Source organism: Engraulis encrasicolus, chromosome 12 (assembly GCF_034702125.1).
Source record: "Engraulis encrasicolus isolate BLACKSEA-1 chromosome 12, IST_EnEncr_1.0, whole genome shotgun sequence".
Classification (NCBI taxonomy): Eukaryota; Metazoa; Chordata; class Actinopteri; order Clupeiformes; family Engraulidae; genus Engraulis; species Engraulis encrasicolus.
In genome coordinates, this window is record NC_085868.1 from 5,902,896 (window position 1) to 5,915,395 (window position 12,500).

General features: G+C 43.8%; 1 protein-coding gene across 2 annotated transcripts in view; it reads right to left on the minus strand.

The window, feature by feature from the left end:
- The window catches only part of tns1a (tensin 1a), a 120,091-nt gene that overhangs the window by 87,917 nt on the left and 19,674 nt on the right, over positions 1-12,500 (minus strand). The window contains exons 11-13 of one of the 2 annotated variants that reach the window (XM_063211537.1): positions 11,569-11,698; positions 11,259-11,324; positions 9,490-9,606 (exon numbers count right to left, since the gene is read on the minus strand). In XM_063211537.1, coding sequence (XP_063067607.1) covers positions 9,490-9,606; positions 11,259-11,324; positions 11,569-11,698 — 313 coding nt within the window. Of the gene's footprint in view, positions 1-5,144; positions 5,218-9,489; positions 9,607-11,258; positions 11,325-11,568; positions 11,699-12,500 lie in introns of those variants that run through there. The other variant, XM_063211538.1, reaches the window with a different exon arrangement.

The following is a 12,500-nucleotide window of genomic DNA, read 5'->3' on the forward strand; positions in this document are numbered from 1 at the left end:
CACACAGACACACACACACGCTCATGACCAATCTACATGTACTCACACACACACGCACACACAAACACGCACACACACACACACACACACACAAACACGCGCACACACACACACACACACACACACACACACACACACACACACACACACACACACACACACACACACACACACACACACACACACACACACACACACACACACACACACACAATGCTATGCACACCCTTCAGAAAATCCACCTCCACCAGAAGCAACATCAAGAAGTCCCTGTCCACCGTGCCACTAGCACCCCCCATAATAGACACTAGGAGCAGGTCAGCCTGCCCCCGACTACAACCCCCCCATGACCACTGGATTCTCTGCCCCAACCACCCCATCCCCAAAGCGCCACTAGTACCCCCTGCACCCCCCCATGAGCCGCCATCAACAGGGGAGCCTGGTCCCCATTACAGCCCCCTATGACCACTGGATTCTCTGCCACCACCCCACTATCCCACCCCCCCCTCACCCCCCATAAGCGCCCTGTGGAGCCTGACGCCCCGAGGCCTATTTTCTGCTGCAGCTATTTACAGCTGCACTGGCAGGCAGCCGCCACACTTTATGACCGACCACTCTACACCCCCCTCCTCCACCTCTCCACCACCCGAACACCCCTATCACCCCTCACCCAGCAGCACACAGCATGCAGACTTTATGAACCAAAACCAGCACCCTCCCAACACTCACACCGCACAAAGCGTTCAGACTGTATGCACCCCCAACTACTCCCCCCAACCCACTTTGCCAACCGCTGCCCCACCTAAACCCCTGACCCCCTTCCTACGTCCACTCCTCCTCACCACTCATTCACTAACTCACTCATTCACCCACCACACTGTCTCATCTCGCCCCCTCATCCTTCCTCCTGCACACTCCTAATACTCTTCAGCACACTCCTCTCCCCCCTTGACCCTCCAGACGACTCACCCCTCACCTCCTTCCTACGTCCACTCCTCCTTCACCACTCACTCACTCACTCACTCACTCACTCACTCACTCACTCACTCACTCACTCACTCACTCACTCACTCACTCACTCACTCACTCACTCACTCACTAACCACACAGTAAACTCTCTCATCTCACCCCTCCAGCACACTCCTCACAAGTGCAGAGTCCTTTCCCTGTCCAGCACTTTACAACTCTACCCTCACCTTCTTCCTACTGTGCATCCACTCATCACCACTCACTGTCTACACCAGTGTTTCTCAACCTTTTTTAAGGCGAGGCATCCTTTCAGTTCATGAAGAATTTCAAGGCACCACAAACCAATAAGCCGTAACATGGCATCGCATCCGATACCACAAAAGCTTAGAAAAGTAACACATTTGGAGACGTCACACGACCTACGTTCGAAGTTGCAGCTGACTGGGGCGACCTACAGTACATTTACTTTATTGTGCATAAATGGCAGATGAAAGACTCCACTGACTAAGCAATACTTTATTAATTTATACAAATACAGTATATCACGGAAGTGAATACACCCCTCACAGTTTTGCAGATTTTTGAGTATATCTTTTCATAGGAAAGCATTACAGAAATGTAACTTTGACACAATGATTAGTGACCTTTTAACAACATATTTAACCGCTTAAATTTCTTGTTCACTCAGAAAAAAACAAAATACAGCCATTAATGTTTGAACATGTACTCACAAAAGTGAGTACACCCCAGATTAAAATCCGGTAGAGAAGGGGCTATGTTGGCTGGAATCGTCTCGAAATGAAACAAAATGAAAAGGGATGACAAGGGAGGTCATCAGTGTGCGTTTCAATCTTTCTTTGCATTGAACTTTTAAATTTTGAGTCTGCATCTGGCTTAAATAGATTGGTGTGAGATTTGAATGCAATCCTATGGAGAATATCATGATCTACTTCAGTAGTCACAGTGCATGTTGACATGCATGTTTCTTTTAGGTGTATTTCAGATTGCCAATGTTGACAGCATTCATGCATCCCCAAACCATGTCAGTCCCACTACCATGCTTGGCTAGTGAGAGGATACACCTTTTTGTAAAACTCACTTGTTTACCACCACACATGCTTGACACCATCTAAGGCAAATTTGTTTATCTTGGTCTCTTCAGATCACACGACATGGTTCCAGTGATCCATATCCTTGGTCTGTTCATCTCTCTTGAGACCAAGATAAACAAATTTGCTTTAGATGGTGTCAAGCATGTGTGGTGGTAAACAAGTGAGTTTTACAAAAAAGGTGTATCCTCTCACTATCCAAGCATGGCAGTGGGACTGACATGGTTTGGGGATGCATGAATGCTGTCAACATTGGCAATCTGAAATACACCTAAAAGAAACATGCATGTCAACATGCACTGTGACTACTGAAGCAGATCATGATATTCTCCATGGATTGCATTCAAATCTCACACCAATCTATTTAAGCCAGATGCAGACTCAAAATTTAAAAGTTCAATGCAAAGAAAGATTGAAACGCACACTGATGACCTCCCTTGTCATCCCTTTTCATTTCGTTTCATTTCGAGACGATTCGAGCCAACATAGCCCCTTCTCTACCGGATTTTAATCTGGGGTGTACTCACTTTTGTGAGTACATGTTCAAACATTAATGGCTGTATTTTGTTTTTTTCTGAGTGAACAAGAAATTTTAGCGGTTAAATATGTTGTTAAAAGGTCACTAATCATTGTGTCAAAGTTACATTTCTGTAATGCTTTCCTATGAAAAGATATACTCAAAAATCTGCAAAACTGTGAGGGGTGTATTCACTTTCGTGATATACTGTATGTATTATATTACATAATTTATTTATCAGCCACGTTTCCGCGGCACCCCTGAGGGGGGCCCACGGCACCCCAGTTGAGAAACACTGGTCTACACAGTACTTGCTTTGATCTCACCCCCTCATCCCACCTCCAGCTCACTACTCATAGGCACCACACACCACACACCTCACCCATCCCGGGACACGCATACATGCACAAATATGACACACTCGTGCACAAACTTTTAAACTGAGCATACTCAACAAATACTATCCGTGCGCACACGAAGATTATTACAAACACACACGCACACAGACACATAGATATGCATACATATGAAACACACACACACACACTTATATTTCTGCATTTCACAGCACGAACAGCAGTGCATAGGCTGAAGCAAAACATCTCAGTTTGGCTCTTGTGATTCGAACATCAGGGCAGCATTTTACTGATCAGTGGGCAACACATCACTTCAAAACTGTATCTTCAAGGGGCAACACCTCAATTGATATCTTCAAGGGGCAATAGCTCAATTGATATCTTCAAAGGGCAACAACTCAATTGATATTTTCAAGGGCCAACATCTCAACTGATATCTTCAAGGGACAACAACTCAATTGATATTTTCAAGGGACAACACCTCAATTGATATCTTCAAAGGGCAACAACTCAATCGATATTTTCAAGGGACAACACCTCAATTGATATCTTCAAGGGATAACACCTCAATTATTGTCTTAAAGGGACAACTCAATATGAGGAGCAACAAAGGAGCAACATCCGATTTAAATAGAGGATCAACACATCATAGAGGCGACACATCTTAGAGAGGCAACCCATCACGTAGTCTCTTTGTGCACATGGGCCCATTCACTCTTTGCTGAAAAGATTCGATTACAGAGACCCTTAAATGACAAAACTTGGTCATTACAAATGTGACGATTATGAGATAATGACAGACGCTCTATGCAAACAGATTTCATATCTTAGAGGGGCGACACAACATTTACTCACTAAAAAGGGCAACAGAGCAGTCAACAAGAACTGAAAGGAAAACACATGCTTCTCTTAAAGGGGAGATAGAAGGGAGGTCACATTTCCCTGAAAGGTCCAGTAAGTTAGATCCATTCATCAAACTTGCCAGAGCTGAGAAGTGTCAATATGATGTCCATGGCTGTAGTGAGTTTACCATGTCATCGTGAGCGGGAAAAAAAAAAGAAAATCTGAATTGTAAACATCTAAACGTCAGTTGGGTTTTTGCACCCAATAAATATTTAAAGCATTAGAAGCTGTTAACACTTACATGGATATTTTTGAAAAATACACATACAAATATCTGCATTTTAAAAATTAGCATCTCAATATGATGCCCACATATATACACACAAAAAAAGAAAATGTCTGCAAGTTGAACCTACAAATGATCAGATGAAAATGTTGACTTGAATAAACTTGCAATAAAGTATTAAAAAAAAAATATATATATATATATGATGCCCACAGCTGTTGTGAGTTGTCATAGTAAGAACAAAACATAAAACAAAAAATAAAGCCTAATAAATGTCTCACTGTGATGCACCTGCACGCTGAGGGATGATGAGTCCCAATTCAAATTTGTAATCACGTTGATCCCTACTTGACCCACGTTGATACCTATCTCACTTGACAGTGATGTTGGCTGTAAATGTTCATGAAAAAGGACAAGTTTGTGAACAGACAACAGACATTTTGAAAATGAACACCTAAACACGCTGCACGTTGGACCTTTCAAGGGGAAATACCAGAAATGAAAAGCATGTCTCCTTTAGATCTCTCCACATGGGAGAGGTGTGTGTGTGTGTCCACAGAGCTGTACAGTATGTAACACATGGTTGTGCCCACCTTCAAATGTAAATGCATCATACCATGTGTAAAACATTTAAAAAGCCAATATAAATGGATGAATTCGGTCAACTGCAGCTCAGTGTGCTTGCCAAAGAGGGCGCCATTTGGCCTAAATGGACCATGTTCATCCGCAGTGTACATTTTTTGAGATGTTATTGAGCTTGTGAAATTGCATTTGATCTTTTCTTTTTTGAGAAAACAAAAAAGTCCAATGCATTTTTTTGCGGTGTGTGAACATCAGAGACTAAGGTGCAATAATCCGTTCAAGTATCAACATCATAAAATATGGTGCCCTGACTGACTACTCCGTATGGTTTGAACATCCGTATGGTTTGAGATTCCAATGCATTTTATGTGACCATCAAGGACTGGGATGCTCTGCTCCATTTAGCTATTCTATGACCCCTTTAAAACACACCTCATGTGGTGTACCAGTAACATCAGCATTCCTGTCTTATTCACACTTACACTCAGTCAATGACATTTCCATGAGGGGGGGTCGGGACTCGGCAGTGACCACATCACTCAAACATCTCGGCCGTTCGTGCGTTTGTTCGTTTTCTTTCTCGCAAAGCGTCTCTTTGAGCCCCCTCATTCCAGTCGCTTTCCAGACGCATTCCGCCGCCGCTCCGACTTCCAGCGACAGACCTCTCACACACCTACTCCACTCCACAGCCCAGCCCAGACCTCACACACACCTACCCCGCCACCCCATACACCCTTCAACCCCCTTCTCCACCCCCCCTCCCACCCCCCCAGCACAGCCCCCAGAGTGGTGAGCTAGCAGAGCCATGAGCGTATAACCGAGGTGGTGGACTGATGTGACCATGGCCATTTTGACACAAGAGAACATGTCTGGAGACAAGCTGCTGAAAGCTGCTGGCCAGTAACCAAACAAAAACTTAAAACAATAAAGTAAAATAGAACTAAATCAATCAAAACCAGTCCTGGCTTTCTTGCTACCACATGCTAATGACTATACTATAGCCTATAGTGGCCAGTGCTCTTACACTCATTGTGACTATTTACAAAGCAAATGATTGTACTGAATTTACAAAGGTAGGAAGCACACTAATCTTTTGGACCAACAGTTCAGTCAGACAGGGTGGAAGTTAAGGACAGTGATCACCCATATACAATACTATGTCTCCATTCATATTCTATTACACATTCTCCAGACCTGTACAGTTTCTAAAGGTTTTAAGAACCTAAAACGAGACAAGAAATGCCTTCAAAGTTGTCATTGCGTCCAGTGAAACATAATGTAGATGTGTAGTAAAAGAGTAGTGATGCTTGTATATGCACAATCTTAATTGGAAGGGGCAAGAGATTTGGACACAGGGCAAACAAGGCGCTATAAATTTTAATTTCCAGCTTAAACTTAAGTTTTGATATAATACTTAGTTTCTGCCTTTCGGCTTTGCAGTGTAGATATAGTGTTGGTGTTTGTTAATGTTAAGGGAGTGTTGACAGTGTCATCTATTAGAAAGAGGGGGAAAACACTGAATTAAACAGATCTGGGCATCCATCTATACCTGCGTAAGACAGGTGCTTCGGAAATTCTGCCGCACTCAGTAGGTGTTCCATAGGCCCACTACTCAAAGGCAAAACACTACAGCATAAGAGGGCGATGTGACCAGATGCTTTCTTAAATGCAGGATATGACAGGTTCCCCTCTCTAATATCCTGACACAATAGGACAAATGATGATTCTGTATCCTTCACATGGACAGACAGACAAAGCATAAATTGGCAAGTCTACCATTCTCCAACACAACAAACACCAAATTGTAATTCAAGCATTGTTAATTGCTCTTATCAATTTGGTTCACAGTTTAATTTGGGTGTTGATCAATTTGGACGGCCCCTTCCATTTAAAAATGTTCACTGAGCAGGTGATTTGTAAAATAGATGGCTTGAAATTGAATACAAAAGGCATTTTTAATCAAGATTAGCTTTAGCGGAATAGAACCAAACACCTATGGTGTGGTAAGCATTATCAGCTAGCAGTCGAGCTTGTGACCCCCCTTGCAGTCTTCACTTCTCAGCAAACGGCTAGCTTAGAGTGACCAGACATCCCTAATTACCATTCTTTGGGATATGTCCCCGCTAAATTTGTAAGAACAACCTTTCTGTCCCTGTTTTATGAGGCTAGGTCAGTGCTGTGTGACGATGGTATTTACTCTTGAAAAACATGTGTAAAAAGGGAAATGTCTGTGATTTTAATCCAAGAGGTCTGGTCACCGTAGACTAGCCGCTAGCTCTGTGGACTTTATCAGCCGTGCTAGCTTTAAGGATGCTATTAGCCATGCTAATAGCCACACTAGCCCTGAGAACATCATAAGCCATGCTAGCAGTCATGTTAGCCTCCATGACTGCATTAGCCATGCTAGCCCCAAAGACTATGTTAGCCATGCTAGCAACCATTCCAGCCAGCTCTGGAGACCTTTTTAGCCATGCTAACAGACAGGTTAGTCCTGAAGACTGTGCTAACGATGCAAGCATTCCCAACAGATATGGTAGCCTTAATGACTTTATTAGTCATGCTACCAGCGATGCTAGACTGAATGACTTCATTGGCCATGCTAGCAGCACGAAGACAGGCTCGTCCATCAGTGGTGCCGTGCGATTGGATGCCTGGGGCCTGATCTTTCCTCCTGATCCGTGCTGGCCCGGGGTGCAGAGGGGTCGTAAATTACTATGGGATGTCGTTGCCAGGAGAGGCTGGCCAGATACACTCCAATGTGTGTGTGTGTGTGTGTGTGTGTGTGTGTGTGTGTGTGTGTGAGAGAGAGAGAGAGAGAGAAAGAGAGAGAGAGAAAGAGAGAGAGAAAGAGAGAAAAAGAGAGAGCAAGAGAGAGAGAGAGAGAGAGACAGAGAGAGACAGCGTGAGTGTACGTGTAAGTAGGGGGGCAAGTGGGGTGTGTATGTGCGTGTGTGTGTGTGTGGGGGTGGGGGGGGGATCACGCGCGGGTGTCTCAAATGCATCCAAGAGAAGGCATAAATAAATATGAGACATCATCAGGGCAGAGTATATACAGTGTGTGTGTGTGCGTGTGCGTGTGCGTGTGTGTGTGTGTGTGCGTGTGCGTGTGCGTGTGTGTGTACTGGATGAAGAGGCCTGCTGGCCTATGAGAAAGTCCCAGTTAGAGCATGGTGGGATTTCTGACTCTGATGAGACACACACACACACAATCTCAAAAACATGCTGCATGGCGGTCAAGGCCATCAGGCAAACCGTTTCACAAGTACAGGGGACCCGTTTGGCTAATGACAGACTTAAAGACGCCATCATCACATGACATGACGCATTGTCACGTGACATGACACACGCCGTGGCTGTTGCGTCATTACAGTATCTGGGAGCACAGATGAGGAGGGAAAACAGGGGGAAAATGGGCATGGTCACCAAACGTAGAAACTCAGGAAATGTAATTGTAATTTGGTCTGTAATTCAGACTGTAATTTAGATAGTAAGTTTTGATTTTGAGTAAATGCTCTTTCATGCTTCTGTTTCAATACTAGGCTCGGGCATTCAAAAGATTGTTTTTGACAAAAGCTGAAAAGTGTTCAATCCAACGACCAAATAGTGGGAGTAACTTGATTAATAAAAAAAAAATTAAAAACAATCTCATGATTCTCAGATGGACATGGTGATAATAACGTAATCCTACAAGAGTGATAATCAATTGTGCTTGGTATCCTTATTCTCTGTTCTGCCAAAAAAGGATTATGGATTTAAAAAAATGTGGTTTGTTGGTCTGTAAACATAGCAATAAATAAAAGAGAAAAAAAGTTCACACGTGGTGGAATGGTGTGAGCATTCCACAGGCAGAGATCGAGAAGAAACGGAATTAAAGTGTTTTATAATTCTGTTGTGGATCTACGTCCGGATCAAACTTTCGAATTGGCGTCGGGGTCTGAGTGGCCTTTCGAACCATCTTGGGTGTCTGATCGGCTCTCCGGCCCATCTTGGGGGTCTGATCGGGCTTTAGAATAGATCTTGGCAGAGTTGCCGGCTGAATTGGAAGCTGTAATTTGGATTCGATTCTAAGACTGTGGACGACACCAGTGGAGGAGGTCTGTGCTCGTTTAGCTGTGTGTGCAAACACAAATCATAGGCACTTGGTTACAATGCAATATCATCTAAAATCTCTTGGACAATAAATAATACATTTCATTTTAGGTTCATAACAAGTCTTTATCAACGCATATGGATACACATGCGTATGCACACACATGTAAACACGCATGCACACACACGTACACACACACACACATGCACAGACGCACACACATACATACCCACAGTAATCGAAACAAAAAGTATCCTGAAATAATACATGGATTGACTAGCAAAACACATGCATGTGTACATAAATACATAAGAAAACCTGTTTTGTCCCTATTTTGAGCAACCAAATCAATATTTCATGTCTGCTGAAGAAATACTTAGATTGAACCAGTAAATCAACATCAATTGACCAACAAAATACATGCAAATGTACAGTACACGCACGCACGCACGCACGCACGCAGGCACGCACGCACGCACACGCACACGCACAAGCACACACACACACAGAGCTGAGTCACTTCCTGTGCCCCATGTATGCAACCAGAGATAAACACACACACACACACACACACACACACACACACACACACACACACACACACACACACACACACACACAGACAAAGCCCGATTGAACAGTTGCCAATCTCGTTAGACAACATAGGCTATGCTTACTAGGGCTAAGTCTCGACGAGCCAAGGTGTAGTTTAGGGAAAGTGGAGTAGAGTCACCTACCTGCGTCTGCGTCCTCACTGCGCCTGTTGAAGTTCTCATAGGAGTCCCAGCGGATCAGAGGGTCTTGACTGTTGTAGTCCACAGACACGCTGGGCCCATTCTCCAGGTGGTCCAGACCTGAAAAGCAGAGGAGCATTATATTGCAATGAATGAAATTTGCGCTAGTCAGAGTCAGATTCCGGACCTCTCTAACAAAGGTTCAACCAAGTTGAAAGTGATCGGTGAAATTATTCGGGTAGATGAAATTATTCAGGTTTTATGGTTGAAAAAAAAAAGTTTTCTCACTCTAGTCTCTTACAGTGTGTGAACCTTCCATATGAACATTCCACCACTGTTTTCTATGGGGACCAAAAGTCGCACAAAATCGACAATTACGAAGAAAAATGTCAAGAGGGATGGACACGCAAGTGACGGTTTAACATTTCCAAGCTGGGCCAGCAGTGTTGCCAAAAGAAAATCAGCCAAAGTCGCTATTAGCTCGCTGAAAAGTCGCTAGAAGTCGCTAGATGACATCATGACGTTACGTATGACGTCACAGCGTCACGCATGGCTCGCCGATCTACAGAAAACGTGCCCACATGCCTTCGTCCACAGTAGAAATGGGCGGTGCTAGCTACTTTTTTGGAGATCAGAGCTAATCTGCAGCCCTGCTTCCCGTATGAAATGCTTCTGACGGCGGCGCAGAGTCACAATTATGTTGAAAAACAATGATTTTGTCACTGAAAATGTGAGTTTAAAAATGTCGCCAGATGCACCAAAAAGTCGCTAAAGGTGCTAGATGATGATTTTTGTCGCCAGGGACGTCAAAAAGTCGCTGAATCTAGCAACAAAATCGCTAATTTGGCAACACTGTGGGCCTGTCACTTTAGAGTTTGAACAGTGTCTCTACCTCGAAAGCCCTACGAGGAGTAGCGTTTTGAAATTTCCACAAATTTCCAGACTTATGGCAGATAAGCAAAGGAGCAATATTAAACAGGACTTTAGGATCACAGTAAGTGGGACTTGCTGAGGCAAGCCCACTTAACCCATTGTGTCCTGGAGCAACATATACACTGCATACAGGCTCTTGAGATTTGAGGGTTTCAAATGTGGGCATGTTAGAGCGGAAAGAACACATTTCTATTGCAAAACGAGGTTCCTAGCGTTTAAATGCAACTTATGAGCTTCAGAGGCTGACATACGTATTTAGGATTTAATAGACAGAGGGCACCCTTTCCCAAAAAGGGCTTAGGACAAAATGGGTTAATAAAGCATACTAGTGCTGACACTTTGTCTAACAATTATTTTAGGTACAGGGTATTGGTTGCGGTCCTTGGAGGAATGCAGGGTTCAAATGCCTACTAGCTTGGCTAGCTCAAGGCAATGTTAGAGCGTGTGCCCCTTTAGATCAGAGGCTTACAGGTTCAAATCCCACTCTAACTAGCATCTTCATATATGGCTGAAATGCCGTTGAGCAAGGCACCTTACACCATATTGCTCCAGGAGCTGTAACCAATACCCTGTACCTAAATAATTTTAAATTGCTTTGGATACAATTGTCAGCTGTAATGTAATGTAATGTGAAGACCTAACCATAAGAACCATGGCTGGAAAAAAACACTCAAATCCTGCTGCGTAATGAAGTTGGCAGTGAGGGCATGGCTTGTTTGCGTGGCAGGACACAGATGATCTGATCTGTGCGTGGGATAATCCCGTCTTTCTTTCTCACGGAGATTGAGAGGAAGAGATTACGGAAGGGAAGAGTACTGAGCTGTTACGGAGAGGCTTACCCTTTATCTTCTGCGGCGCGAAGGAAAAGACAAACTCCACCTTGCCGTACTCTGGGAACCTCTCGTCTGGTGGCAGAAAACACACAACAATATTTTCCAGTTAGAGGCAACCTGATTTTTCAGTCTAAGGATATAGTATATTTTCCAGTTAGAGGCAACCTGTTTTGTCAGTCTAAGCATATAGTAGATGCTTGAACGTCCGTGTGTGTGTGCACCCATGTTCTGGAGACCAGGTGCCGTATGTGCTGTAGAGCTTGCTGTTGTACACATAGAGACACAGACACGGAAACACATACACATGTACACACACCTTTGAAAGTCTCGTCCAGTTCATTCTTTGTGAAGACCACAGCCAGGTCATGTACAGCACACGTGTGGAACTGCACGCGGAAGATCACATCACGGTTTGTATTCCTGAAGTTTTTGTGGTAGCACTTCAGCTGCAGAGACGGAGGGAAGGGAGAAAGAGACAGAATGAGAGAGAGAGATGAAGAGAGGGGTGGGTGAAGGGAGAGAGTAACACGGAGGAAAGGAGGGAGTTTAGGAGGAGGATGTCAGAGAGGAGGGGGTAAGGGAAAAGAGAGCGAGACGGTGAGAGAGGGAGGGAGGTGGGAAGAATGAGCAAGAGGGAGGAGAGATGAGGCAGACAGGTAGAGAGTAGAGAGTGTGGGTAGTGGAAATAGACCAGGGGTCAGGAACCTTTTTGGTGGAGAGAGCCATAAACGCCAAATTTTTGAAAATAAATTTTCATGAGAGCCCCATTTTTAAAAAACACTGAATAAAGCATGTATTTCAATTACGGTAAGCCCAACAATTTTAGAGTGTACTGTTAAGTTATTGCTTTTATTAATAACAGGTAAGCATAGGGTTGCCAACTGTGAACTTCATTATGGCAAGGGTCTGGGAGAATTTTGTATTTCTTAGATGTAATTTCCTGCATTTTAACACCTTTTAACCTCCCTTGTCCCGTTTCAACTCAATATGGAACCCGTACTTTTATTTATGAATACAGGACGATTCCATATTTCAAGGGATGGTTGGCAACCCTAGATAAGTAAGAGCCATATATAGTTCCCAAAAGAGCCACATGTGGCTCTAGAGCCATAGGTTCCTGACCCCTGAAATAAAGAAATGGAGAGAGAAAGAGAGAAATCCTTACCAATATGCAGCCAATCATTTTATCAGGGAAGAAATTGAAATACTGTATACAGTTCTCTCTCAGCATCATTAATGTAAGCCTAT